The sequence below is a fragment of the Nothoprocta perdicaria genome, unplaced genomic scaffold, assembly GCF_003342845.1.
Source record: "Nothoprocta perdicaria isolate Ctin4 unplaced genomic scaffold, notPer1 scaffold_8, whole genome shotgun sequence".
NCBI lineage: Eukaryota > Metazoa > Chordata > Aves > Tinamiformes > Tinamidae > Nothoprocta > Nothoprocta perdicaria.
The window spans coordinates 9,107,984-9,133,079 of NW_020456087.1; the positions used below are offsets into that span (position 1 = coordinate 9,107,984).

General features: G+C 46.8%; 1 protein-coding gene across 1 annotated transcript; it reads right to left on the minus strand.

Moving 5' to 3' along the window:
• Positions 1–24,193, minus strand: NEK9 (NIMA related kinase 9). Its single transcript, XM_026051767.1, has 22 exons — positions 24,002–24,193; positions 23,067–23,244; positions 20,583–20,638; positions 19,601–19,671; positions 17,575–17,680; positions 14,841–14,972; positions 13,966–14,076; positions 13,318–13,382; positions 12,275–12,325; positions 11,123–11,315; positions 9,780–9,924; positions 8,810–9,010; positions 8,356–8,402; positions 7,133–7,288; positions 6,639–6,747; positions 5,873–6,034; positions 5,326–5,496; positions 5,032–5,091; positions 4,291–4,481; positions 3,732–3,896; positions 2,863–3,072; positions 1–2,487 (listed from the first exon to the last, which is right to left on the minus strand). The coding sequence occupies exons 1-22, from the start codon at positions 24,191–24,193 to the stop codon at positions 2,365–2,367; spliced, it is 2,895 nt and encodes a 964-aa protein (XP_025907552.1). The 3' UTR covers positions 1–2,364.
• Between the last annotated feature and the right edge of the window lie 903 nt (positions 24,194–25,096).

Here is a 25,096-nt window from a genome sequence, read left to right on the forward strand (position 1 = left end):
TGGGTTTAAACATTTATTTAAACAGAAACTCCAAACCACTCCACCCTTTAACCTTTCAAAAAAAAGACGACAAACTAGTTTTTCAGCCAGAGTGTCAGAGCAGGCGTAGGTTGTGTTTCACTATAACAATTCAGGAGCAATACTAGCAGGAGACTGACACGTACGGGGCTAGCACTGCAAGAAGGGGAGAAGGCAAAAGGGTTCGGAATTGCTCAAAGGCACTTCTGCCCACTTGCCCTCCCAATTTCAGGCCAAGACGGAGGTGCTGACTTTAAACTGCTTTTTGGTTGCATAGCTGGCTGGTGTGAAGTCTGTGGTCTGTAATAGGCACAACCTGGATAGCGTGAATCTTCTAAGGCACTAAATGAGATTGTGGAGTACAGGGCATCCTCCGTCAGGGACCCTAACCCTCCACGAGATCCGAGGGGAATCCAGTGCGTGCTCCTAGCTTCCCCACTGCAGAGCATTGGGAGATGAGGATAGCAGTGCGCTGCAGGAGAGCGACTCCCCCGTGCTCGATGCTCCAGGATTACCGGACACGGCTCGGGCCCGGCTCTTCACTCCGCGAAGGTTCTGCTGCGGCACGACTGGCTCCTTCATTTCCAACGGCAGCAACAACCACCACGCTGGGACACCCTGACCCGAGAACTGGCTCCACACGCAGGGGAAAAGAGGGCAGGGCCCCCGGGGCAGCCCGGTGATGTGGCTCCTGCCACAAGGGCCGTCCTCCCGCCCTTCCTTCAGGAGGAACGGGCGGACACACTGGCACTATCCTTGCCCCGAGCGCTGCCCTGGAGAGACTGCGCTCGACTGAGCTCCAAGATACTAGTGATAGGCACCAGGAAAAGGCTTAAGGAGCACTGGTTACAAGCAGAATAGCTTGGCATTCACCTCCAGAGGCGACGGGGGAACGCCAGGTTCCCAAGAACAGCCTCTTGAAGGAAAAGGTCTAGGAGAGGTGACAGCAGAGCCGTCTCCAACAGACCCAAGGCAATTCTAGTGACGGGGATGACTTATGGGTAACAAAAATCACAACCGCACTCTCCCAGCAATGGAGAGAGGGACTCGGGACTCCTTAGACACTTCAGGTAAGGGGGCGGGGGGGCACGAACTGCTCCTGGGGGCCCCGCCAATCCACAGGCTTAGTCCAAAATCAGATTACTTTAAAAAAAAAAAAAAGGGAATAAAATTAACCCAATTATCTAATCGGAAATGAGGTAACTCTGAGCATCAGACCTCTTCCCATCTCCAATTTCCTTGGGAAAGCCTCTTGCTTCTAGAAAGAGGGTGAATTCCGGCCACAGACTTGATCACCCACAGTCACTGGGAAAGGCTGCATCCTGTGACCACAGCATTAATGACCTATTCTGGGTAGGAAACTACATTCCAGCTTCATCAAAACACTGAGTGGAAAAAATACTGATTCTTCCCACACCCGCACAGATCACGGGTGCCAGGGGCTGAGCAGAACAGAAGTCAAGCAGGGGGCAGCTATGGGTTTACGCCAAGAAGCCAGAAGCTCTGGCACCCAAACCAGGCTGAACAGATGGAGGAAGAAATAGGCAACGTGGTCTGAGACCCAGACACTCGTCACCTCGTTAGAAAGCAGGCGGTTTGAAAGTGGGTACCAGAGATCCCATCCCAGAGAGTCCTCTCTGCTGCTGTTGGAAACTGCACCTGCTTCACTTGTCTCTCTGCGGTGCCTGGAAGGTGGAAAGCTTAAGGCTCCAGAATTAAGTCTTTAAATTCTCTCCATGCTGGCCACTGGACACAGCCACAGGGCCAGGGCTGCCTGCCATCATCTCCCCAGCAGGGAGACCTCCACTGCCTCCAGAATGAGACGTTTGCTGCTCCCTCTGCCCTTGAACAGAGGGGAAGAACCTTGCCAGCTGGGCCTTACCACGTGCTAGGGAGAGGACCCAAGTCCTTCGCCCTTCTACAGCGGAGGTGGCGAGTGTTTGGGTTCAGCCTGCTTCGGTAAAACTTGCTTCCTCCTCCTCCTCATACCTAGAAATGCAGTGATGAAAACTGGGGTCCCAAAGGCAGCTCCCAGGAAGCAGTGAAACAATGAAAGGGCCACAAGCCACTACTGGAGCCATCGCTGTGACGGGGCTGCTCTGCCTCACAGGCAGAATGGACAGATGAGGTACAAAGAAGAGCTGCTGCTGCTTCAATCACTGAGCCTGGAGCTCAGGGGCCCTCCCCTCCCAAACTCACTCCTAGTTCATATCAAACGTACATGGGTGCTGCTCCGGAGCCTCCGGCCTCGCTCCTTGTCTGCGAGTGACCTGAAGCCAGGAAAGCCGCTCTCTGCGTTCGGTTAGTGTGCTGTGAAGTTAGATGGATCCCAGTGGGCTCAGGAGACTAGAGGCTGGAGCGGCACGAGTCCGTTCCCAGGAGACACCAGGAATCTGAATCCAAGTCAGGTTTCGGATCTACTTCCATCTCCTCTTTGGCTGTCTGGGTTCCTTTGGAATGAACTTCCACCTGTCGAACACAGCAACTCTCAGAAACAGCTCAGGGACTGGCTGGGAAGAAGCCAGGAATCGCACAAAGCTCAACTCCTACTCTCCACAGCCATCTGGGCTCTCCCAAATATCTGGCTATCCCTCTTTTCTCACCAGGAGAGATAATGGGGAATCCCAAACCCTCCAGGGTTGGGCTGTCCTCACAGGTAACCAACTTCTTGGCTTTATTCCCGTTTCTAATACTGGAGACAGTACCAGCAACTCCACCAAGCTTTGCTCTCACAGGAGAGTCTGTTACGAGCTACTTCCCTTTCCGCAGCCTCCGCAGGCTGCTCAGGAGGCAGGATCAGGGTCCCGAGCCCTCAGCATGTGCATGCAGCTGCCGGGTGCTCACCTGCCGCACTGCCTCCAGGCCCCTGCAGCAGCTCTGCAGCTGGGTGCTCAGGCGAACAGTCTCCTGCTGCAGCTGCTTCTGCTCCTGCAGGCACTGCAGGACGAGCCCCCGCAGACGGGCCACTTCCTCTTGCAGGGCGGCGCACGCGCAGCCCGCCACGGGAGGCACGGCCTGCCCCCCGCCTGGCGGGGCTGCCCCCACGCACGGCGGCTGCAGGGGGAAAGCAGAGCGGGTCAGTGTGGAAGGCAACTGCCGAACCAAGGGTGGCGTGTGCCACAGCAGCAGCCCAGGCACAAAGGGCCATCACCCCACCGAGGCCCAGCTTTCAAAGTCTCCAGCAGGCAAATTGGTCAAGTCTCAATACCGAGCCATCATCTTCCTCCTTGTTCTGGGCAAGCTCCTGCCTCCAAATTCCATCCGGTCCAACCCCTGTCCCTAAGGCTGAGATCTGTGCCTGTTCATGGAACAGATGCTCCTGGAATAGGGCGGTCTCACAGGTTATAACTTTTCAGTAATTTCCTATATAAATCCCTCTTCCTCTCCATCTCACAGCAGTTTATGCTTTCTAAACAGATTTCTCTGTTTTGCTGCTAGGCTCCTATATTTTCAAACACTTTAACTGCATTTTTCTACAGATTTCTTTTAATCTGAACAACCTCCTGCCTCACGTTCTAGAATGCCTTGAATCATTCTCTTCATAGTATTTGCTACGACTTCTTTGATTATCAACACTCCTCTTTTCCTCATCCAGAAGAACCAGGTCAATCCAACACTCCCTCCCAGCTCTCCCCATAATTCATACACTGTTGTTTAACAGTCCCAGGATCTTTTTGCCAAGAATTCACTGTGGGAAACCTAAATAACGTTACCCAGGCCTCTGTTTTGGGCTTGTTGAATCCAGTAGATTCCTCAGGGGCCACTTTCAGCCCTTGAAGTTCCTGGTAAGGAAGAGTCTCCTTTTCGGGCTCTGAGGATGCCATGCTCAGCGGAAAGGGGCTGTCAGGCATGGGGATGAATTCAGCATTCTCCAGCTCCTGAACAAACCAAAGCAGCACTGTTAGGCCTGCCCGCTCCTGCAGGTGACTTCAACCTCCTCAGCCAGTTCACCAGCACCCTCTCGTGGTAAAAAAAAATCAGCCATGGCTGAAGATTTCTTTATAGGGCCCCAGCCTGAGGCAGGGCTGGCGAGCAGGACCCTCCACCCCAGGCAGCCAGCCCTCCACACAGCTCGGGCTCTGAGGCTGCTGCCAGAACCAGCCCAGCGAGCGCTGCAGAGCGGGGCGCGCAAGCTGCGCTCTGTGGATGCAGACTAGAAACTGCACCCGCAACTCTGGTCAACTCCTTTCTGAGCAGCCCTTACAGAAAGGGGCCCTTGCTCCTCCCCAGCCTCTGAGCCCACTCTAAGGCATTTCTGAGGCAGCCCATCACCTTGCGCAGCCACCCAGGGCAGGAGCTGCTGTCAGCCATGTCATGCCCCTTCGCTTCCGTAGTGCTGATCCAGCCCCCTATTCCACGATCTGCTTCCATGGTTCCTCGAAAGCCTCCACTGGGATCAGGAGTCTCTGCTTCCCCTTCATTTTCCTCTTCCTCTCCTCCTCCAGTTGTACAGCTCTGAGCCACTAACAAACAAGAAAAGTGACAACTTCAGACGTATCCTGACCGGGCTATTCCAGGGAGCACAAGTGGTGCCAACCCCCAGGCAGGGCACAGAAGGGGGGTCTGTGGCTTCCCCGAAGCCAGGCCCGTGCAGCCATGGTGAAGGAGCGCATGTACCCGCAGCAGCTCCCTCGGCAGCTGCCTTCTCCCCAGCACTCTTGCAGCTTCTCCCCCATGACATGGGACTGAACCTTTCCAGCAGCTTCTCCCTAACTCTCCTACCTCACTCAGCTCCCTTAGTGAACTGCTCTCACCATTTCCGTGACAAATTGACGCTTCTCACTGCAAAGGCCCTACAACTTCCCTGTGCTCCCTCACATTTCAGTTCTCCCCTTCTTCCCAGGCTCACCCCTTCCCTTCCCATGCATTGCACTAACTGGACATCTTCCCTTCACATACTTCTGTCACGCCCTTCAAAGACAGAGAAACGATGCCTCAGGAGTGAGCTGAAGACCCAGTCACAACAACCACTGAACTGGCTTAAAAGGCAGCTCCCCAGGGCTGGTGACTCACCCGTGCCAATGGACAGGCCGCTGCTGTTGGATCGGATCGTTTTAGAGTTCAGCACCTTTTCTGCAGGGAGAAAGAACACACCCCTTCAATTAAAAGACCATGTGGAGAGCAAGGGAACTCCTACAGAGAGCACAGGACAAAGCCAGTGTTGCAGTCTAACAGCTGAGAGAGGCTCACCACATTCCCCCAGTGCAACCTGGCTTGTTTTCAGGCAAGATTCACAGGCCAGGTCCTGGCAAACTGTGTATCATCTTAATCTAGTCCAGAAATAATCCACCGGGTACTCACACTTACCCACAATGATGATAGTGTGCCAGCCGTGACACGACAAGTCAGGGACATGATGCAGAGATCCAAATATTGGCCGAGGCCATGAGGTACAAATATCGGAGCCGTGAGCTCTCTCGGTTGGTATCATCGCCAGGCGCCCATTCCCACCATTGCCCCAGGCAAAGATATGGTTGTCTGAAGAAAGAGAAATTCAGGAGCCTCCAGTCACCCTCTGTCAGCCTGTAACTGTTGCAGGGATCTCAGGGGATCATAAGGATCCTGTGTAAATGCCATCTCAAAGCACGTACCCCACCAGCACCAGCTTGCCAGCACTAGGGTAAACTGGCACTGGCTCTAAGCAGCAGCCTGCAAGGCAGCACTCTGCAGACCTAAGGACAGCAAACGCCTGGCACTGCACGAGGCCAAGGCACAGGGCCTAGGTTGTGAAGATTTCTTTATTCCAGCACAGTGCTGTGGAAGGCAGTCTAAAAAATGCTCCATGGGAGCCAGGCAACCATCCTGCAGATGTACTTCAGAGGAACCCACCACAGCCTCGCAAAGAGCCACTCACCGTCAGTAGCAGCTATGGTGAATTCATCTCCACACGACACCCTGATCACCTGCTTACCCCCCAAGGGGCCTCCCAGCAGGTTAATTCCCAGGCGCTTCTTATAGTCCCCGACGCCAAGCTGTCCACACTTGTTGGAGCCGAAGGTCAGCAGGCGGCCTCGCTCTGCCAGGGGCAACGGGGAGACGGTCACAGCGAGGGCCACCTCTGGCAGCAGCCACGTGCGCAGGGAGCTCACGGCGACAGCCCGACGCCAGAAAGCACCACGGAGAGCAGGCTGGGAGGGGACAGTGCCAGCCCAGGGGAACGGCTGCCGCTGGGAATTGCCCACCCAGGTCTTGCTCCCTTTTTCTGAAGCTAGCAGCTGGGACCCCTCCAGCCCTCTGACCAAGTTTCACATCGCCTAGGAGGAATCAAAAATGTTTCCTCTACTTTTCCAAAGCATAAATCTTCCAAAATCTGTTTTTTTTTTTTTTTTTTTTTTTTTTTTTTAAACGGACTGGCCCAGTAACTAATGACTAATGCTACTGTGGCCAGGAGACAGCAATCATGAGGTTTCTCAGCCATCTGCAAGTCCTGCTACCACAGTGCAACCCTCATGTGCCAGTGTAACCCCTGCATGGATCTGCTGGTTCACCAAGGGAAGCCAGGCTAAGAGGGCAAAGCTGATGTAGAATCAGTGTCCAATTCTGAGGACACCAGCTTATAATTCCCTTCTCTGGCTTCAGGAAAGTGGGGCCCATCCTCAGGGGTTATGAGTGGGACTCACCATCAATAGATGCTGTGTGGGTCTTCCCTGGAGAAATGGTACGGATCTTGTAGAAGGAGAGCTGCTTGGCCAAAGTGAGGGAAGTGGTGTAGGGCACTTCACAGTATGTCTGAGAAAAGACAACATCTAGGTAAGCACAGAGTGAGAAAACAGATGTTCATCAGTTAAGGCTACTCGAGCAGGTCTCGACAGACCACAGCGTCAGCTCAGCCCCCTCCAAGCTGTGGGAAGCTCCTGCCAGATTCCATGTCACAGGGTACATGGCCTTGACAAAGACCACTAGCTGTTTTATTGCCTCAGCTTTGACATGGGCCCACAGGGCAATCAGGAAGCTGAGGAACAATTTGCCTCTTCTCACTACACCAATATCTATCTTCTTGGACTGGAACTGACTGGGACAACACTAATGCACTAATGTCAGTGGTGTAGGATCTCTATCTCCCCATGTGCTACTGGCTGCTGGAAGTTAGAACCAGGGATCTGAATGCACTTACATCGTGGTTAATTATCCCTGATGTGCACTGATTCAAGCCCAACTTGTTGAACTCGTTGAGGCCACACGCCAAAACTTTGCCTGTCTGGGTGAGCAGGAAAGTCCCATCACAGCCACAGTGAACAGACACGATGTTTAAGGTCTTTGGAACATCCACCTACATAAAAGAAACAAATCATGAAAAAATCAAAATCTCGTGGGCCCCATGGAAAACACATTGAAACAGAGCTAGTCTGACAGCACCTAATGTGGTCGTGTCAATGAAGGTGCAATAAAATCATAAAATCTAAGGCACACTGAGAAACTCCAGCCCCAATACAGTAAATTAAGACATGTCTAGACCTTGCTATGTAGACACTTCTGAACAGAAGGAACAAGAAATACGGTGCACAGGCATCTCAGCAACTGGCATTTAGAAGCACCCAGCCCAGCCAGCCAAGCAGGGCTGGGTCTTTGCAGTGTGGGTGCAATACTGGCTGACTGCAGATGTATAGCTTCCAGGCACCACATAGCTTCCAGGCACCACTTACTAAGCATGCAATGTACTCTGTGCACCAGAAGCTCCAGCTGATATCAGCCTGGCGTGCCTGTGCCCATGTATGATGCAGATCTGTCCTGCAGAACACTGCAGCTAAGAAGAATACCAGCAAGTCAAATTTGGCTCAAGGTTATTGTTTTCTTGTTTGTTTTTACTATCCACAATGGAATTAATACATTAAACATTAATACATTAAATATTTTAAGAAAGTTTTACTTTCAACTCATCTTTAATGCATGTCAAAGATTCCCAATTGTCTGCAATGCTGCGTGATTCCTCTACAGATCTGAAGGAGGAAATTTGGTTATTTCCTACTGAGATTTCTACAGTGTTCTCCAAGCTCAGCATTTGCACTTTCAGCTTGAGTATCAGAGACATGAATCTCTAAGTCAAGTTGCTAGCCAGTTTGGGGAGGCATGCCCAAGGACAAATGAAGCAAAGTAAAGGTAAAGCCCTCACAAACCTTATAATACCTCAGGAAATGAAAAAATAAAAATAATATATATATATTTATTTATATTTATTTATATATTTATATTAATATATTTATAAATATATTTATATTTAAATATATATATATATATTTTAAAAAGCACACATCACTTCAGACAGGCAATATTTCAGAACAGGGAGTAACCTGCATTTATGCCCATGCAGGTTTTGGAAAGAGGCAGTGAAAGCCCTACCTTCTGAGGGGTGTAGTGATCTTCTTCCGAATCCAAGCCCAAGCGCCCTGTATCAGCAAGAACACTGCAGTCAGAAACAGCCACGCAAAATACCTGCTCCTAAAAAACCAGTATGATCTCTCCCTAGTCCCAAAGGAATCTCCCCACTAGAAACCTGCTTCTCTACATCCATCATCACTTGCCATTTCTCAAGATAATCCATCTCCACTTCCAGAAAGACTACCCCAGTACCAGAGATGCCTCCTCCAGCACCCTACAATTTCCCGAAGGAAATCCCAAGAGCTCAGTCGCCAGTCCCCATTCTCACAAGGAAAGAAAGACCCAAAGAAGCAATCTCTCCCCCCAGGATACAGCAGACAGCCCTCAGCCAGGTCCTGCACCGCACACCTACACGAAGCCGCTTCGAAGGGCAGCCGTGCCCCAATGCCACCAGGCCCACAGAGGCTCTACCTACCATACTCCCCACAGCCCCACGTGTAGACTTCTCTGTTCCTGGTGAGAACTGCCACGTGGTTATCTCCGCAGGAGACCTGCTCCACAGGGTTGGTAAGAAAAAAATCCAACTGCAGGGGCTCAAGCACTTCAGAGCCTTGAGCCTTGTCAATGCCGATGCATCCATAATAGTCTGAGCCAAAGGCATACACCTGGCCCTCATCTGCAGGGCACAAAGGAAGCAGTCAGCACGGACACCTTGTAACAGGCTGCATATCAACCTCTGAAGATGTGGCAAGAGCAAACCCTTTTTTGTAATCTCCCCCATCTTCAATGCAGAGGAACGGCATCAGGAGATACAGAGCAGTTCTTAGTTATCAAGAAGATGAACGACCTTATGCTACAAGCTGCTGCCTTTGCAGCACTAATATTACAAAACACATGGCTGAACCTGCCACCTTTTGTAACAGAAACCCACAAATTGACCCTGAGATGCCCTAAGCCAAACACTCAATGTGCTGTGATAATGAATTCATCTCTGCCAGACTTTGCTTTTCCAGAACTGGCAGAACAAACTGGAAAATCTCATGTTGAGAATTATGTTTTCAAGGGCATAGCATGATCTGAACTTTCCCACAACAGGTAATACCATGGCTCATACATCCTTAAAAGTACTGAAGAATTAGATGCAGTCACCAGGTCTCAAGCTTTTCTGAATTAAATAGTATGTCTCAAATCCACCTCTCATTTCAATCTTGGGGTGCCCCATAAGGGGACCCATCTTCAGCCAAACAGTCACTCTCCTTGGGATTCAGTATTTTCTTTTGTAGAATAATGTGGATTTACCTCCCCTATTGCACCTGTTATTTGCAAAACTATTGGAAGTAAAACATGGATTAGTAGCTGCTCTACTAATCTTATTGCTAAGGCAAGCATCTCCTCAGCACAGCAAAGGGAGGGTTCTCTGAGGGTTCTCCCCTTGCAGCTCCTACCTGTGATGCAGACTGTGAAGTCATCCCCACAGGACACCTGGCGAATGGCTTTTCCCTGAAGCTTCTCCACATGCTTTGGTTGCCGGTAGGAGGCCTTATCTCCATGCCCCAGCTGCCCATGTAACTTGGTACCCCCCTGCATGTTCTGGAAAACAGAAACATCTGTGAGGTTACGTATCCACAACACAGCAGACAGTGCCAGTAACTACAAAGCTTCCCAGGAACAACAGAAAAGTGCAAGAGGAAGTGTCTTAGCTCTCCTGGGAAAAGGCTGTTTCACTCTGGTGTAACAGCAAGCGCCACGTAATAGGCAGCACAGACTTTCAGGCACTTAAGACACTCACGAGGAATGTGTGCACCCTCAGGTGGGTCTAAGAATCAGGGAGGAATCCCTGCTCCCTCCCTCCCCTCCCTGCACTTATCTGCCAGGCCACCTCCCTTGCTACAGGACTGCAATTCACACTTCAGCCTTTTTACCTACATTTTTATGTCCAAATATCTGCAGTGAAACAAATGTCACTGAAGAGCTGAGCCTGCCAAGTCTGCAGGCAAAGACAAACTTCAGCTCCAAGTAGTGCTGAAGCTGAAACTAAAATGTTAATAGCCAAGTGAAATTTTTCAATGGCCATGCTAGGAGGATCATCCAGCGAATGACTCAAGATGCTCCTCTGCAATTTGGATCTCTTTCTTCTCTCACCCACTTACCAGTGTTTCCTAATCTCATCTAACAGATTCCATATCATAAATACAAAACCTGGTGTAAGCCTGGGTATCTGCACGAAATCCCTGCTATTGACCATGTAAATCCAAGATGACTGGACTCAGCTGTTATAAATACATTATATGCTACCATTTTTTGTTCACTTTTAAGCTGTTGCAAAATTTGTGAAAATCAGAGTTAGTACAGGACAGTTCTGGCTATATTGATAAGTCTCCTCACAGATAGCTTCTGTTCTACAGTGAGGTCAACCATCCCATTCTCTATAATCTCAGAAAACCCTCCTCAAATATACAAAAGCCAATTGAATGTCATCAAGCCTCCACTGCATTTCTAATGGTCCAAAAAGAGGAAGAGGAGATGTTTGATACGGCTCTTGTTTTACAGATCCACCACCTGCAGGCCTCAAGTGCACAGCAGATCTCCAAAACACACCCCAGCGTGATTGAAAACTTCTCTCAAAAACAATTTACCTTGGGAGACTTGCAAAGCAGACTGTCTCCTCCGTTCCCCAGCATTCCCTACAATCAAATTTCCTGAGGCTTTAACAGGCTCATGAATGGTTCTGGTGGATCTGGACTCTCCTCTCGTCCTTTAAGCACTTCCTGTGGTTTCTCTCACTTACCACCCACGTGTAGAGCTCCTTCTCCACTGTCACCACAGCAAAGTGAGTGTTACCAGCACACACTTGGCGTGCGCTGCAGCCACTTTTGATGGCATCCAGCTTCTGGGGAGTGGACTTGCCACCCCCCCAGACATACACCTCGCTAGTGCGTGAAGTCACGACTGCGATGGGCGCCTCATTCATGGCACTTGACCTGCACGAGACCCGCCCCCACAAAACACACATGCTTTTAATAACGACTTTACGATCGCCGTCCCCGCTCGCTTCGCTACCACACGCTATCCATTTTCCCATGCCCAACCTGCAGCCCTTCAGAACCATTCCTCCTGTTCTTCCTTCTCACCAAATGCCCTCTTTGCTCAGAGACTGTGAGGCCTGAACTGTTACAGAGAGGCTCAGGAACAAATCTGTTTCAGAGCAGCAGAGAAAGGAGCCTCCAGCAAACATTAATGGAAGCAACCCAAACCTCCTATTTTCACTTCACCACCTCTTTATTTAAGTTTCAGGTATTGAATCTGAATGCAAAATTCGATTTTTATGCAGACAATTCATGTAGACAATCAATTCACAAATAGATTGCAAAATTGGAGCTGTAATCAAAACAAAATGTTTGTGACCAACCCCATGTAAAATGCCTGGACAGCAATTTCAAGTTTATGATGAAAAAGGTCAAATTTTGTCTGATAATTCAACAGGAAGACAGCTATACATGTCATGGAATGCATCTGCCACACAGAGCCACCCTGCATTACAGGTTTGGTGGAGATGAGGGAGAATGTTTCCCCATATCCAGCTTTATGAAAGACATGTATATTCATTTCATATTCATTATGAAAGACGGTCAACAGTCAGACAGTCATATTCTTCCTGCTGAAGGGAACCTGCCTGAAAGAAGGGATGTGAAAAGCACATCCTCAGCAGGATGGTCCTGAGGTAAGATTCTAGTCATACATACAGACAGAATACAAATGGCAGAACAAAACTTGGAATTGCACCAACCGTGGAATGAATATGCAAAATTTCTAGCACTCGCTGCTCTTCTAAACTACACTATTCCATTAAAATTGTCGCAGTCCAACACTTTCATTAAAATTCCTCTCTGGGGAGCTGTTCTTTGCAGATTTCCTCTCAAACACGTGCCCAAATAATTACCTTGGTCGCTTGTTTGGCCCATTAAGCAGCGTGACTTTCTCTTCCATCTCCCTGCCAAAAGAGAAAAAACATTTTAGGAAACAGCAACACAACTCCCAAAGCAATTTACTGACAAGCAGCGCGCACACACACACACACACACACACACACAGCTTTGCCTTTCAGAAAATGCTGCTCTCTCTTGGAGGAAACGTGGCAGCTCTTTACCAGCTCGCACCAATACACATTAAGTAGGGCAGAAATAATGTGTCACAGAGCTAGCAAGCTTCCAGGAGAGCTAGTGACAACCACATACATACAAGAATTTAGCCAACTAATGCTTGTATTGTAGGAGAATAACTTAAAGGGCTAAATGTTATCAGGATTTGGGTTTTTACATGAGCAAGGCAATACTCAGCAACTTTGCTGCACACCAAACAAAATAATCTTTGCATAAAGGACTAAATCTACATTGTCCTGAGGGCAGTCAAAGTAGGATCCAAATAGTATAAAACTCTGGTCCATCCTTCATAGAAAGACACTGTATGGAGGCAATGGTCAATCTGCATTAAAATTGACCACATTCAATACACTTCCTCAGGGAAAAGGAAGAAAAAAAGGAGGAAGTGCAAGTCTCTCCTCACTGCAGAACTTGCATATTATAAAAAAGCCTTTTCCAAAGGTCATACAAGGATCTAAGAGTAAGTCTTCATTCCCAGAGATTTAAAATGAAGAATGAAAATCATCATTCTTCAAAGGAGCCTCAGAAAGGGTTGCACAGCATTCCCAGTACAGAAGCTGCTGAGGCAAGCGTTGCAGAGGCCTTTCTCACCCAACCCATGTGCCAACAGAGATGGGGACTGACCAAAGACAAGGCAGCCAAAACACACTTTTTTTCTGTAGTGGATAAAATCTACTCCAAAAGCCACGTAATGGCAGCCACAAATTAATCTAAGGGCTTGGCTTTGAAAGCATCAGCACCACTAGTTTGCACAAGGCCTCCTCCTCCTGCTCTCCCTGACATGCCTGGCTCTCCCAGGTCCCAGGCAAGACTACGCAGTTACCTCCTACGTTTGCTGAGGAGAGGTTGTTCAAGCAGTTCATCTGCAGTAGGTCTCTTCTCCGGATCCTGAAAGAGGTGAGCAACACGTCACTCCCTGGGAAAAGCTCAGCATTTATGATATAATCTTGGGCCAGAAGACCTCATGCATGGTCTTTTTTCCCTGACACCTTTGACAAGGGAAAGGAAAGAATTAAATATTTAGAATGAACAGCAATAAGTGCCAGGAATGAGTAGTATGAATTTCCCCACTACAAAGATATCAGTATTACATTTGTTTCCAAGAAGTTAATTCCCTACAGAAATGCAGAGTCATAGCAGGAAAGCCAGAGCTTTAAGAGACAGTACTGAACTGATGGTCCTGCTTTCAAAGCACCACATGAGAAAGTGACCACTTTGGTCAGCCCACAAAACAAGCATCATGAGAACAAACCCAGCACCCCTCCTAGTCCTGAAGGACTGAAGAGCATCTTGAGAGAATGATTTCAAAGGTTTGGAAGAAGCCCAGCCCCAGTGACACATCAGGCTTCAAGGTATTACCCGGAATCAACCTTCCTCATTCTGAAACATGCACGGTAGCCCCCCAGCCCTGGATGGAGTGGCTCAGGCAGCGCAGCACAGGTGTCTGAAAATTGAAAAGCATCTCACCAACCTGATCAAGGCAGGAATTGACCATCTGGATCAGCTCCCGAGAGTAGATAGTGGAATCAACCTCCATGGCCCGATTCCCCTGCACAATCTTCACACAAAGGTTCAGGGGGTTCTAGGCAGAAAGTAGGTATCAGTTGTAAAAGAACTGCTGTGGACAATGTGTTCAACAGGGAGAGATGCTAGAGGCCATCAACGTTTACTCTTTCCTCCTACGATCAAAGAAAGGCCAGATCCTTCTTCCCAGCCTAGGAGGTTCTACATAAACCTATTTTCTTTTCTGAAGATGTGGTACTTCTGATAGCGAAGCCTTGGTGGCAATATTCATCTTTTTGCCAAATTCCCTAGCTGTGGAAGCAGGGTAGGCTCCTCTGATCACAAAAGCTCCTCTGCAGCATATTGCCATTGAAGCACAGCACAGCAGCACAATTACTGGGAACCTGGCAGCCCTGATGACAGGAAATCTTAAATCTTATGAAATCCAAGGCTGGAAATTTCCCCTACAGAACGCTTCACATAAAACTTTTAACGACCAATGCCGAACCAAGACTGCCTGATCCCAAACTGCCTTCTTCTGGACAAAATGATTTTACACTCCTAACAGTGATACAAATTAGCAGAGTCTGCATTTCTGCATCTGATAAACCCAGTGCTGCAGACAGGATGTTTGTCAGATGTTGGAGAGATACTGGCAGTGCAGGGCAGGGGAAATCTTGCTTACATTTTCTCTGGCTGTAGCTGGCCACTGTTCTTCCAATCAATAAATTTATCAACAATGAAAGAAAAAAAAATCTGTAACTAAGAAAAGCTATAAGCCAAGTATGGATTTTGGGATGATGAAAACCAGGGTACTCAGTCCATCCTGGTTTGCAAACTTACTGTAGCATCAAAGGTCCTCTTCAGAGTGAGAAGCTCAAAGATGACACAGCCCACAGCCCAGATATCTGATTTGAAGTTGTACTTCACACCCTGGCAGAGTTCTGGGGACATGTAGTATGGCGTTCCCACAAGCTAGGAAAAAAAGAACATTTAACAATCAGAAATAATCCAACAGCCTTCAGTTCTGGGGCTCTGTATCCATCATGTTGACAGAGGCCCGTTACAGTCAGATGCAGCTACAACCCAGCAGTCAAGAGATGTAGACCTTGACAAACCATTAACACACGGTAGAGGGAGGAAATAAGCACATTTCTTCCCTTCCTACCCATGAACTTGTACCTGCTTTTCTCAAAAGATCATCAACATTACCTTGCTCAGATTCTGATGTGTTACACAGAGCAGTAGTCAGAAGAATGCAGGGAGGGTTTGACGCTCTTTTAACCTTACATTGGGAGTTAGTCAGGGGGCCAGTTCCCTAGACATATGGGAACCCTTTGGAGAGGCTGAGGTAAAAGGGATCTAGCAAAGCTTCCAAAAGTAGCTGCCAGCCGTGGCTGTGGAGCCACTCTGTCTGATCACAGGGAGCTGCCAGGACAACAGCCACTCTGTCTCTGAATCAAGAGGGGCTACTTCTGGGTCAGTAACTAGAAAGCTGGCACGAGTCCCACCTGAAAGGCTTTCACTGCAGAAGTGAAGCTTCCTGAAGAACTGTTTAAAACAAAATATAACCTACTCGTCCAGCACAAAATCCCAAGCCTCACCATTTAAATATGGGAACTCCCTCAGCTCCAACAGAAATAGTGGCATAGCTCAAAGTCACAACAAGGAGAAACAGAACAAACACGATACAAGGTGCAAACATTAAGCTTCCAGATGAATGGCGCTGACTTCTTAGCAAGGAACCAGACAGTGGAATAAAATGGAAAGTACAGAATTTAGGAGACAGAGAAATATTTATAGCTGCCCTCTTTTCAACTCTCTCAGCAACGCTCCAAGGACTACAGAGCTGGCCTCTCATCAGCTCTGCCAGAATAGCAGATACCACCTTCAGAACCACCAGCCACTTTCCATTTCCCTTCACACAGCCCGGCAGCCAGAGCAATGGGAGCCCTCTTCACAGGGAGGTTTAAAATCTCACCTAGCTGGAGTATCATAGGGGGAACCAGGACAATGTTCTCACACCTTTTTTAAGCAAAGTATAATATAAACTTTCTAGAAGACAGACACAGACGTGTTTTTCTATATCATTACCCTTGACTGGGGAGAAAGGTTGGTAAATTCAGCATTAGTAAGCAAGAAGTTAACATTTTACAAAATCATAATTTGACTGATATGATTACAACCTCTGTAATCAAAAAATACTGATAACAACATGTTAGGGACTTCTTCCACAGTGACATCTTTGTGATTGCTGTTGGTCATTAGATCACAAATTGAGCAAATAGGCTGGAGCACAGGCGCATATACAGAACTAAAGACCACTGAAAACACTTAATTCAAGATTTTTCATCAGTGAAGAGGGAAAGAAAAGTAAAATTGCATGTGCAGATGAAGCCAGACAACAGAGACAAAAACAAATCTGGGAATCCATAGCACAGACAGTGCTTTCTCTGAAAGTCAGAAGCCCATGAAGAACACGACCTACCAGAAATGATTTTGCTAGACCCATATTTAGCAAGGACTATATGCAATATCCTTGACTTCCCACTTATTATGGAACTGCACAGTAGCACTCATGTTCTGGAAGGAGGCTGATGAGTGTTTAATTATGTATCCTAGGGGGACACCAATAATTTGAATGAAATCCAATAATAACCCCTGGTAAGGGGAAGGGCAAGCTGGCTGCCATCCTGAGCTATAAAAGCCTCTGGCAAATAAGAGCTCCAGAAAATGCCTCCCTTTCCAAGCCTACTGCTCATAAAAGAATTAATAGAGCTGGGAAATGTAGGCCGAGGCATTCAGGTGGCTGCAGTGCCCTGCATCATAACTCTGCGTGTGAAACTGCTTTCTGGAAGGATCTGGAACAAAGCCAATCTTGACAACCTTCTGGTAGAATCAATCTCTTCTGCCAAACTTTGCCCCCCTTCAAAGGCATTACCATAAACCACACATTGTTACCAAAAGGAAAGCGAGTGCCTCTCTTGCTTCTTTGAAATTCAGTTCAGAGCCTGAATATCAAAGTTAAAGGGCAGGTATCTACGGCACAAGGCAGTGTGAGGCGTAGACAGGCAAGCCAGCTCAGACACAGCAAAGGAAAAATATCCCTGTAAGAGGAGCAGCATGCTCAAATTACTTTGGTTTATTAAGCTGGAGAGAACCACCCCAAAGGGAAAGCTATGTGACAAGACCATAAGCCACTGTCTCTTTGGATGGTATCCTTGGCCTTTATGTGATGTAGATTCACCTTTGGAAGTACCACAATGAGGTACCAGGGAAAGAGCAGCAGTGCTCTCTAACCCATCTGTACCAGCTCTGGTACAATTACATGCCCATAGTGTCATTTCTCATTCATCTACTGCTGCTTTGCAGAGACAGATCTTCAGAAGGTAAACCAGGAGCCAGGATAATTGTAGGCTGCAAAACATCAACAAGTATGTTCATGCTATTGAGACAGCTTAGGTGATGCAAAGGCATAGAAAGAATAAAGGAAAAAAAAGCAACAAAAACAAGCATTTCTGGTCTTATGTAGAGGTAAAAAAATCAAATCTGTTCTGCACATAAGGCAGATACTCACCGTCTCAGCCATAGAGTACTCAGAGTTCAGCTTCTTTGCCAACCCATAGTCTCCTAATTTTATCAGGTTTGCCTTGGTTAGAAAGATATTTAATGTCTTTATATCTCTGAAAGGAGAAAGAGAAATACAGACATTCAGATATATTCCCAGATTTCAGTTTTTCACATATTACCATTCTTTCTTCCACCGCCCCCCCCATGAAGTAACTTCTGCTCTATGGCACTTTTTCATACATGCAACTTGCCAAAAGCAATTTGATCCAAAGTACTGTGGCAGTAACTGCTGCTATCTATGTTTTATCATGTCCCCACACAAACACGAGACAGTCCAAAGAGCTGAGCCTCCAGACAGCTATGTGAAGACCAAGAGCAGAGATTGCTTTCCCACTCTCAAACCTTTTTTACACGAAAGCCATGGGACAAGTCTTATTTTTCCTGTTTTTATAAATGGACCAAAGCCAGATGTTTCTGAGCTAACCAAAGACGTAAGTATATGCATGAATGTCTATGCAGGCATATATTTAAATGCACAAACACATACAGAGGGGTAAAACAGATGCCATTCTAGAAGCATAACATCTTCCCATCTTACGCCTCAGGCAAAAGTATATCGTGATATACTGTACCCAGAAGATAAAAAGGTGGATAGCCACTAAAATGCTGAATTCCGTAAGTTATAGAAAACATTTTGGCCCAGGCAAAATAATTTGTATTTAAAGTTTCACAGATCAATACAAGAGGCTGTAAATACAGGGAGGAAGTTCCTGCAGAATATGCCTCCCATGGCCAACACTTCATAACACCCCCTTTTCCTAACGTACCATCAACAACTTCCCAGTGCAGATCAGGACACCACCAAGTAAAGCAGCACTTTGCATTCATCCACTTGGGGCATCGCAAAGTCCTGGGTCACTCTGACAATGTCTGCAGCAGAAGGAAATCACTGCAAACATTTAAATAACTGTTCAATTTGTTATTATGGAAAGATTTGGGGCCACAGATATTCGTAGACTGTGAACCTTTCTGTCAGGATGGGTAAAAGCAGGAAGGCCAGAGGTGTCTGTCAGAGGTGGTAAGCAGGAGATCATTGCGAAGCAGGACAGACATGACATCTGCTTGAAGTCAAAAACATACGCACTGCTGTGCTGAGCGTTAGGCACCAACCCTTCATTAGTAAGCTCTACCAAAGATCAGAACGGCAGCAATCAGGATGCTGTCCCACAGAAGACGTCCTCCTACAGCCTCATTAGTTACAGAAAGATGTGGCCCACTATGTCATCCACCCACAGCTCTCTGCTGTGGTGCTCCCCGGAACACTACAGCCTCCTTACTCTGCCCATGCAGCACTGGGCACTCCTGAAGCACACACGTAAGCAATGAAATTTACCTCTCCCAAATAGAAAAGGGCAGAAGAAAAAGGCAACTAGCTACTTATTAAACACTCTGTCAATGTCAAAATTATCATGACCAGCTAATAATCTATATTATTTCCTCAACAAGCCAAACAAATGGGATTATGCCAAATGCAGGACAAATATGCACCTGGGTGGATCTTACAATACACCAATGCCAAATCTTTATCAAAATCTTTATCACTGTCAGCCTTCAGGAACTACACAAGGACATACATGTGATATGCAGCTATTACCTGTGAAGCAGGAGGGAGGTCACCAGAGACTGCTCCTTCCTACCCAATTTAGCAAGCACCATTTATGTGCTATGGCAATAAAGAGAAAATTTGCTCCCTTCCCACATGGATTAACTCTTTATTCACAGAGCTGCAGCACCACACAGAGTGGCTCCATTTTCATATGAAAAACTTCTTGCATATTCATAACAAGACAGTTTCTATTTATTGAAAAAAATGTGATATCAGTGATATTTAATGTCTGAGCATTCCAGCTACATTTTGAACAGAGAAGTTCAGTGTTGGCTTTAAGCACAGAAGCAAAAGCTACTCAGAGGAGTTCTGTACTCACACCTGCAAAGCACCATTTCGCTTCAATTTTACTGCATGCCACCCTTACCTGTGCAGGATTCCTGCTCGATGAATGCAGCTCACAGCTGACACAATTTGAAAGAGATACCAAATCACCATCTGCAAAGGCAGGAATAAAGCCTTATGTGAGAATCAGAGAAAATAGGTGCACGTGACGTGACATACAGAGGCACAGCAAGGCTGCCTAGCTGTACTATTTAGAGGGTCTTTTGGGAAGTACGCAAATTTGTCATTTCCTTGGAAATTTCTTGTTTTGAAAATCTCTGAGAAGTTTTTTGGTTTTGGCTTTTTTTTTTTTACAACCAAAAAGTTGTTTGTTCTAGCACCTTTTATAGTATTGTCCTGATAAGTGTCACTGAAGTCAAAAGTCATTAAGCGAAAAGAAATGGGAAGAGTCAAACTAACGACCATCTGTGAAAGAACTGCTGTCTGCTGTTGGGCTCTCTAGAATGAGAAGTGGGCTATTTAATATGCACTATGAGCCAGAAGACTTTAAAAAATATTTTATAAAGGAAAACAGTGTAATTATCACAGCAAGCAGAGGAAAAACAGAGTGGGAAATAAATGCCCCCAAAAAAAGGATAGGAAAAAAAGCCCATGATGATAAAGTTTCAAAGTAACTACTAAACGAGGCTTAGTCTGAAAAGAACCCATGGAATGGCTAAAGAATGAGAAAAATTGGAACACAAACCATGAAGAACCACAAACAGATTTTTAAATTAAAATGCTAGCCAAGATGATAAAGTGACCAAAGTTGAGCTGAGAGTATGGAGTTCTTTCTTTCTGTAATGCCAGGGACTGCCAAAATTAAAAGGAAAAATAAAAGATTTCTGATAAACCATAAACGCTTGTGATACCCAATAGGAGAAAAGGGGTATCAGTCCCCAGATCTACACAAAATTCTCCCCAGCATTACTGTGGAAAAATTAGAATATAAATACTCAGATAAACAGTCAGACCCCCACAACATCAGGTCAGCCCTGCTGCTCCTTCAAAACAGGCAAAATTACCTCTTCTTCAAACAGCTTGTCTTTCTGTCGCAGAATCTTATCATAGAGGTTCCCTCCTGTAAGGGAGAGAGACAGAAAGAGGTTTATCGTGGTTAACGGCAGCAGTTGTTCTGCTGAGAATATTCGGATCCCCACAGGAGACCTGATGGTTCATCACAGCTCTCCCTCAGACTCTTTACTTAAACCGGGAAGGCACTAACAAAATTAAGCTCTTCCATCTGAGAACCTCACTGGTGTATTAAAGCTTAGGCAGGGATTGTTCTTTCTAACATAACCATTCAATATACTCTGAATAATGAGTCAGAAAGAAAATGCAACAATCCCTACTTTTTCACCGGTCACTACATCTGGGGGTACGCAAACACATGTAAGACCATCCTGCTGAACAGGACAAAAAATAATTAAGAAATAAGTAAACAGAAATAAATTACAAGTCCAGAGAAGTCCCTGAAAGCAGCAGTTACTGTCTTTCCATACTTACTACCCAGCTGACCTGCTTGTTTCCTTCATCTACCTGCCAAATACATCAACAAAGAATTCAAAAACAGGGTTGATTACAGCACTAGAACCTCAACAGCAGCCTGAAATCATCAAATAATCTCCTCAGAGTGCCAAAACTTGAAGACTGCAGACTTAGAATCAAGAATTAAAAGAAATGATGCATAGATTGCTGCAGGCAGGGAACAGCAAGAGTCCTTGCCATCTTACCAGTAAACCCCAAATCTCTCATCACATTCTACTGCTGTTCCGCTTGCTAGTTATCATATATTACATCCTAACAAAAGGATAGTGCAAGACAGCTTTCTGCTGTACATTATCCCCAAAACAGTTGTAAACATGTAGGCCAAAAAGTAAGCAAAAACATGTAGATGTTCAGAAAAAAAAGGTGATGATGGCTCCTTTGCTTCCTTGAGGGATTAAGACTTCCACATTAGAAAGATTTTTCTAATATTCCAATTAAGAGTCCTTTTACTTACGTTCTTCTCATTCTGCCTTATTATAATCTCTAACATTTGATTTTCCAGTCCTACTTTCATTCTTACAAATGATCTGTAAATGACTCTTACAAATTAACCAAAGCACTCATTTCTACCTTACCCCAGGAATCTTTCTCTGTGATTCAGACTACATAGGTTTTTAGTGATTTCTGTTTCTCAACTTTGATTTTTTTCCATCTTTTTCTGTAGCTTTTTTGAACCAAAGTGAAACATGCCAGACTATACCACCAAGATGATAAGCCATGAGAATATTTAGTTCTAAGCTCAATTAATCAATATCTCTACGTACAAAAGCAAACAAAAATACACTTTTTTGCTAATCTAATCAATTTAAGTTTTGGCCCCCTGTTTTCTCTTTAACACATCTATTTTGTAGGCTGCTTCTCCCCGCAAACTATTGCGGATGTATTCAGTGATTCATGATTCTATGATTCCAACTCTCCTGGTACCACTATGCACAGACAGCACGATGGGCAAAACAACAATTTCTTCATTGAAGAGGGGAGAGCATCTGGTAAAATTCAAAAGTCTTTTCAAGATCTCTCGAAGAGACTTGGCCATTATACAGCAGAAACGTTCAAAATCTGTTTTTTTCCTCCGTGCTGTGTTTTTTTTTTGGAGGGGATTCTGAAAAGTGTCTGACAGTATCCAGTATAGCCTTAAAGATTACTTGCAAACAATCTTGGACTTGTACACTATAAAAGAAAAAAATATTACTTACCCAACCATTGACAAAAATTACTCATTATGCTAAACCAGTTTCCCTCTTCTTGAGCCCCTATTTCTATATCCCCAGCTGGACTCAGACATACCCGTGTAACACAGGTTGTACACTCACCTCTTTATTATTATCCCAAACTAAAACAATCAGTTTAGAGACATTAACATACATAGACAAGAACATTACACACTCTCTCTCTCAATGTCTTCCAATATAGAATGGCCCTAAGCATGTGGTCTTTATGGAAGAGCCAAGGAATTGACACAGGGGTCTCCTAAAACAAATGGAGCTTCAAGAGGCCTGTGTTTCCCTGCACAGATTTCAAGTAACACCATTTGATCTACTCTTGGATGGAATTTGAAGGTTTTCTCCACTACCAGAAGGACTGTGTTTTTCTCTAGCAGTAAATACAGAAGTTGACAGTGTCAGGCAAATGTTTGTTTGTGCCAAATGAAGGCGTCTATAAGCAACTGCACTGAAAAACAGCCTCAATTCCGGATTGGCAGAGAGGTTCAAATATCCTCATAGCCTTTTCCTGCTGCCCCCCTGAGAGAACAACGCGGGGCACATTAGAAGTGTAGGCGTAGTCCACTACAGCACAGAAGAGTTCTCAATCTCTTCTGCAGCAGCTACACAACAGAACTCATCTCCACGCCTCTGCTCCCTAGAAGAGGCCCAAGCAGCAGGTACTCCCTGCAGGCTCTGTGCCAGGGTAACTCAGCACCGCAGCAGCCTCCTCTTCCTCAGTGGGAGTGGGGATCTCACCATTACAGTACTCCAGCTCAATGAGCAGCGTGGTGTTATCCATGAAGTGATTGTAGTACGCAATGATGTTCTCATGCTGCAACAGAGCAAGGATAACGATTTCATTCAAAGCATCACGACGCTCCTTTTCTGACAGCCGGGTCAGGTCCACCTCCTTCCACACGACGAGTGAGTCATCCTGCAACACAAAAACGTCTTTTAATTAAAACACACTGCTCTGAGGAGAACGGCAAGTGCCTTTATTGCAGGAAATTAAAATTTCAGGAAAGGTAAACAGACTTCCAACTTCTTAGAGGCTTAAGACGAAGATTCTCCACAACAATAAGTTTGAAATTTTCTTTTTAATGCTCAGAAGAGCAGCCTGAAGCCATCTTTCTAGCTGGCTGGCATCCTCTCTGGAAAGGAAAAAAGAAAAAAAAAAAAAAAGAGGAAAAAAAGGCAGGGGGGACGTAGAGGGAAAAAGATACAGACTTTGGTCTCAGTTAAGACTAGGTGTATTCTGGTCCAACATTTGGGGGTGGGAGGAAAGGTGCATTTGCAATCCTACGCTTGTAGCATATTGCCCCACGGTCCCACAGGACCAACAATTATGAATATGAAGCCGTTCCTAAAAATCACCGCGAAAAATAAAAGCAAGTTCAGCTTGCCCTGCTAGGTGCTCACACGCCACGAGAGGTGCTCGGAGCGAGCTGCCGGGGGGGTGCTCGGTGCTCGCTCGCAGCTTCGAGCTGCAGCACCTCCGCGAGCTGCCTCCAATAAAAAACTGGTAGCAGGTCAGGAAAGAAAAGGGGGATCTCGGAGGGGCCTGCGAGGCGCCGGGGACGCGGGGCGGCGGCGCGGCCTCGGCGGCCGCTGCGGGCCCGTCGCCGCCGCCCGCCCGGGGCTCGGTGTGCGGGCTGTGCGGGCAGGCCCGGCCGCGGCGGCGGGCAGCCTACCTCGGTGCGGCGGTAGAGCGTGGCCTCGCCGAAGGCGCCGCGGCCCAGGATGCGGATGGGGATGTAGTGCAGCTCCTCCTGCTCGCCGGGCAGGCCGCCGCCGCCACCGCGCGAGCCCGCCCGGCCCGACGACTCGCTGCCGAAGTCGGAGCTGATGGAGTCGCAATGCCGCTCGTACTTGCCCAGCGACATGGCGGCAGCTGCGCCGGCCCCGCGCGCCTCAGCGAGGCCCCGCGCCGGGCTCCATGTTGGCTCCCGCCGCCGACCCGGAACCGCTTCCTGCCGCCGCGCTGACCCCGCGCGCGCTCCCGCCCGCTCCTGCGCCGTGGCCGTTACGGCTGTTACGGCCGTTAGGGCCGTTGGAGCCGCCGCTTCCAACGGCGATAACGCGGGGGCGACAGGGCTCAAACGGCCCCTTGGGCTTCCCGAAAAGACCAGAATTGAAGGAGTATCTTCCTTAAAAAAAAAAAAAAAAAAAAGTTTTCAAGCCATGTTTTGGTAACAAAGCAGCTGAATAAATTATTCATATTAAAAAAGTTATTACTTTTTTTTTTCTCCAAACATCAAGGAGCAGTTAACTTTTCTTCCTAATCACACCACGCATACAACACGTAATTGAAAAATAATTGCTCTGCAGAAAACATGCCGATAAGCGTAACAATTGCAGCCCAGGCTGGAGGACGCGCTAGGGAGCTTAGGTCATTGATGATGGCTGCATGCTTTATCCTTGCCAGGCTTCTCATGATTCATGATGGTTTTCTCCAGCCCAGATGAAATAAATTGAAAACTGCATAAATCATATTTTAGAGATGGTGCTGCAATAACTTCTGTGTCACAAGGAAGTATTAGCAACCTCAATCTTAGGAAAATGATTTTCTGCATACGTAGTGGGCATTAACTTTTCATTTTTTTTGTTTTCAGAGTTTGACAGTCACAGACATCCCCAGGCCAGAAAACACAACTTAGAGAATGTACACATTCATGATCCTATGCTCACATCAAAGTTTGGGAACTGACATGCGGATCCCTAAAAAGAACAGGAACAAAAGTCTGGCTGGCTTCATCCCACTACCTTGAGGGAGTCTCTGTTGCTTA